At 64.5% G+C, this 4,439-nt stretch overlaps 1 protein-coding gene across 3 annotated transcripts; it reads left to right on the top strand.

Moving 5' to 3' along the window:
• Positions 1-1,842: 1,842 nt before the first annotated feature.
• On the top strand, positions 1,843-4,105 carry C1QL2 (complement C1q like 2). 3 transcript variants are annotated; one of them, XM_031022265.2, is made up of 3 exons: positions 1,843-2,224; positions 2,273-2,526; positions 3,149-4,105. In XM_031022265.2, the coding sequence occupies exons 1-3, from the start codon at positions 1,843-1,845 to the stop codon at positions 3,326-3,328; spliced, it is 816 nt and encodes a 271-aa protein (XP_030878125.1). In that variant the 3' UTR covers positions 3,329-4,105. The 3 variants fall into 3 exon arrangements, with proteins under 3 accessions (XP_030878125.1, XP_030878124.1, XP_006751024.1); XM_031022264.2 differs by having other exon boundaries at positions 1,843-2,239; positions 2,279-2,526; XM_006750961.3 differs by having other exon boundaries at positions 1,843-2,526.
• The last annotated feature ends 334 nt before the right edge of the window (positions 4,106-4,439 follow it).

Genomic DNA, 4,439 nt, shown 5'->3' with positions numbered 1-4,439 from the left:
CCTGGGAAATACACCCATGAATAAAAAGAGGCTGGAGCACCGTGGGGTGGGATAGGGAAATGACCCAGAGTGACCAGAGAAACAAAATGGATTTTTAAGTAATGCACAAGAACACAACACCTGATAAATGTATGTTCTTCTCAAAGCAATAGCCTCAGGAGGGTGCACGATTGTTCCAGAGATGCTGATGCATTGCCAAGCACTGATATCAGCACTTGGACTTTCTTCCCAGGCCCCCCCCCCCGGGGGGGCATTCCTATGTCAGGGTGGGGGGCGTCTGGAGCTTTAGGAAGATAGTCTCAGAGAAGGGAATGCGAAGCCCAGGGCTTTTGATTTCTGGTCTTCGCAGTACACAGGAGCGTTTCCCATCCTTCCTTTATCCTCTCATGCTGCTTTGGAGTTGGATAATTCTTCTCTAAATCTGGTGTCACAGCTTATTCAAAACTTTGGCTCCGAATGGTTTTGGACTACTTTTTAAAAAAATATATAACTAAACCGACCTCACTAGGAGGGAGAGCCGGTTATGTTCAAAGGAACCTGTCTGTGGATCTGCCTGGTAGTGGTGGGTGGGGAGTGGAAGCTGGGTGTCCCAAGGTTACCACCAAGTGCTGGGTGTCAAGGATTTGCATTCAAATGATCTTTATACAGAGGGTAAAGGCCAATGATTTTCTCGGTGGAAGCAAGGGGCCGAGGCTAATAAACTCTTGTATCGGGGGCTTTGAGGTTTTCAAAGAGTTGATGGGGTGGTCTTCTGGATCCTCTTTAACAGCTTGCAGTTCTCGGGCTAGGTGTGCGAAAGAGCTTCCAGAAGCAAGATTTATTTCGTTCTGAAGAAGTAAGTCAGGAGGGCTTTCAGAGAGTCCTTCGTTCCAGGGCCTCGAGGGACTGAGCTCTCTTGACTCGGGTTGAAGTCTGGTCCCGCTTGCAGGCAGGGGGCATGGATTAGGTGACGCCCCCGAAGGACCTTGCTGGCCCCGGGATTCCGGGAACCTTGGAGGCCGGGCGGCGGTGGCCTTCCGCCCGTGAGTGCGCGCGTGGGCGTGTGTGTGCGGTGGGTGGGAGGCGCGCGAGGGTGGCCGCCGGTGGGTGTGTCAGAGGCGCGGGGGCCGGGGATGCGCCCGCTGCGCCCACTTGTGGCTCCCGGGCGCCGCAGGAGGAACCGCGCCTTTGACGCCTCTGCCGAGGACGCCGCGGGATAGGAGGACCGAAGGCTGATGACATGAGGGCGCCGTCTCCCGAGTGATGGCAGCGCGCGCTGCCTCGCCGCCTCCGCCGCTCAGCCCCGGACTCCTTACGTCAGGGTAGCTGGGTCCCCCCTCCGCGCGGGAGCCAGCGAGCAGCGGGAGAGCAGAGCAGAGCGCGCCGCGGAGCCGGGGCGCCCTCACTGCGCGCCGAGCCCCGCCGAGCCCCGCCAAGCCCCGCCGAGCCCCGCCGAGCCGGGCAGGAGGCAGCGCCGCCGAGCCGGCGCGGGACGCCGCAGCCGCACCCGGCGCTCCCGGCCGCCGCCGCCCGGACCCGTGGGGCGCCGGCCTCAGCCTGGGCTCCCCCCGCCATGCGCGCCGGACTCCGCGGCTTCCCCGAGCAGCCCCAGCGCCGTGGGCGCCGGCACCTGGGCCGCGGCGCCTCTCGCTAGAAGTGGTCGGGCGCCCGGAGCAGGGCGTCGCCACGTCGGGGGCGCGGCCGGGATCCGCGGAGTCGGCCCCCGAGCGCGCGCAGCGGGGCCGCCCGCGCCGCCCCACCATTACCTCCGCGGGCGGCAAGGAGGAGCTGGTGGCGGTCGCCTCCCGGCTGTGGCAGCGGCGGCGGCGGGCCTGCCTGGCGGCCGTCGGCGTGCTCCTGGCCATGGCGCTGGGGCTGCTCATCGCCGTGCCGTTGCTGCTGCAGGCGGCGCCCCCCGGCGCGGCGCACTACGAGATGATGGGCACCTGCCGCATGATCTGCGACCCGTACAGCGCCGCACCCGGCGGGGGGCCCGCGGGCGCCAAGGCGCCGCCGCCCGGACCCAGCACTGCCGCCCTGGAAGTCATGCAGGACCTGAGCGCCAACCCTCCGCCCCCCTTCATCCAGGGACCCAAGGGCGACCCGGGGCGACCCGGCAAGCCGGGGCCGCGGGGGCCCCCTGGAGAGCCGGGCCCGCCTGGACCCAGGGGTCCCCCGGGGGAGAAGGGCGACTCGGGACGGCCGGGGCTGCCCGGCCTGCAGCTGACGGCGGGCGCGACAGGCGGTGTCGGGGCGGTAAGTGGCGGAACCGGGGGCGGCGGCGACTCCGAAGGCGAAGTGACCGGCGCGCTGAGCGCCGCCTTCAGCGGCCCCAAGATCGCCTTCTACGTGGGTCTTAAGAGCCCCCACGAAGGCTACGAGGTGCTCAAGTTCGACGACGTGGTCACCAATCTCGGCAATCACTACGACCCCACGACCGGCAAGTTCAGCTGCCAGGTGCGCGGCATCTACTTCTTCACCTACCACATCCTCATGCGCGGCGGCGACGGCACCAGCATGTGGGCGGACCTCTGCAAGAACGGGCAGGTCAGTCACCCTTCACCGCCGCCGGCCCCCGCAAATCCCCGCAGACTCTCCTCCCCACCCCGCGCCCCAAACCGCCTGGGAAGCCAGACTCCTTTCTCCCCACTCGCCAGCGCCCGGGCGAGCCCCGGGGGGGAGCGCGCCGCAGCATCCAGCTTCCCGGTGCGCCCTGGTCGCGTTTGTCCCAGCGTAGCGCGGCAGGCTGTGCCCCGAGCGCCCAGAGACCCCGCCACCCGCGCTTGCCAGCAGCCCCGCGGGCTCCTCGGAAACCTCATTCTTCTTTAGTTCTCCCTTTGCGCCCCCGTCTCCCCTTTGCCCCCCAGTCTTCTTTCTTCTCGGCCCTGCTGCCCTGGTTCTCCCCGTTCCCCGCTGGGTCAGAGTTTATGAAGCCCCCTCTCTCCTTCCTTCCGGGACTCGACTTGCCGGCTGCCGAGAGGAGGGGACCGGAAAGGAGCTGGCCAAGTTGGAGAGAGAGAGGAGACAGAGAGAGGAGCCTGGGTGGGAGTGTGGTCCCTGGAGCTGCGGGCAGAAGGCCGGCGGGGTTTCGGGGGGGAGTGCCATCTGGGGGTGGGGAAGGCGCAGGCAGGGGTGCCCTGGCCCACCTGCTCTGGCGGCTCGCCCCCAGGTCCGGGCCAGTGCCATCGCTCAGGACGCCGACCAGAACTACGACTACGCTAGTAACAGCGTAGTGCTGCACCTCGATTCAGGGGACGAGGTGTACGTGAAGCTGGACGGCGGGAAGGCGCACGGAGGCAACAACAACAAATACAGCACATTCTCGGGCTTTCTTCTGTACCCGGATTAGGAGCACAGGGAGCGCGGGGCCGAGTGGCCTCAGGCCACCCTGGGCCCCTGGCGGAGAGCTGTTCCCCGGCTGGAGAGGACCACTCTCGCTTCATGACACTTCCTGACATCTACGGAAAACACACATCCCTGCCGTCCTCCCTGCCCCGCTCCGACCTCAGTGTGTCTGCGACTCACCACGCTCCACTCTGCGCTGTCCTCCTGGTCCCTGTCCCCTACCTGGGGAGGGAGAAGGGGATGCCTGAGTGGCAGGGTGAGCGGGAACCCGAACCCCGGAGGCGGAGGCAGCTCAGTTCAGACTTTGCAAACCTGATTGGACTGGACAGGCCTGGCGGGATGCCTGCCCTTCCAGTCCCCCCTTCCTTCTCCGAGTGCCCTGAGACCGAGGGCTCCCAGTCCTGGCCAGCGAGGTAGGCCAAAGTGAGCAGGAGCTCCCTGGGGCATCCTTCTTTGTGACCCAAAATACCTGTGCAAATTTCCCTGTCCGTCAGCCAGAAACCACCCGCAGCAGAATCCCAGCAAATGGAAAATTCATCTCGCCACTGCACTCCCGAGTCAGACCCACCTTGATGCATTAAATTATGTTTTTAGACCATGGGCTCCGACTCTCTCTCAGCGTGGCCCCAGGACCGGGGGGCCTTCAGACGTCCACCTTGGCGTAAAGACCTTAACTGGGCCCTGAGTAACCTCATATATACCCTGCTTGCTGGCCACTGCCTCTGCCTTGCCACCTGGGGTGGGTGCAGAGATGTGGGGAGGGGGGGCAGCCTCCCTCCCTTTGGGGATGTGCTCCCCTGGGCTGCAGCCCCGAACAGGAAGAGCCCAGAGGAGGGTGGGGGGAAGTTAGAAGACCCTGGAGAGGATAGCCTTATGGGAGGAGGTCAAAGGGCAAGAGTTTCTGGAGAAGGGAGGGGGGAGGAGGCTAGCTGGGCTGCAAATGGGAAGCATGAATGAGGCACTCTGCAGCAGGTGATCTCTGAGATGTTTGCCCCTGAAAGGAAGTGCAGAAGTCCTCCGCAGAAATACACCCACTCTTATACATAGTATACTCAGCACAGGTCCATTTGCTCATACACCAGCTAGATCCACATCTCTCAAAAGAGCTGGTAAAC

This window comes from Leptonychotes weddellii, chromosome 3 (genome assembly GCF_054177405.1).
Source record: "Leptonychotes weddellii isolate Sample4059 chromosome 3, ASM5417740v2, whole genome shotgun sequence".
Taxonomy (NCBI): Eukaryota; Metazoa; Chordata; class Mammalia; order Carnivora; family Phocidae; genus Leptonychotes; species Leptonychotes weddellii.
Note: the sequence above shows the minus strand (reverse complement) of the source record. Positions and strands in the feature narration are given on the sequence as shown.

Coding starts and splice junctions, on each gene's coding strand:
- C1QL2 (XM_006750961.3), top strand. CDS start 1,843: ATGGCGCTGGGGCTGCTCATCGCCGTGCCGTTGCTGCTGCAGGCGGCG. Junction 2,527..3,148: donor ACCTCTGCAAGAACGGGCAG/GTCAGTCACCCT, acceptor GCTCGCCCCCAG/GTCCGGGCCAGTGCCATCGC.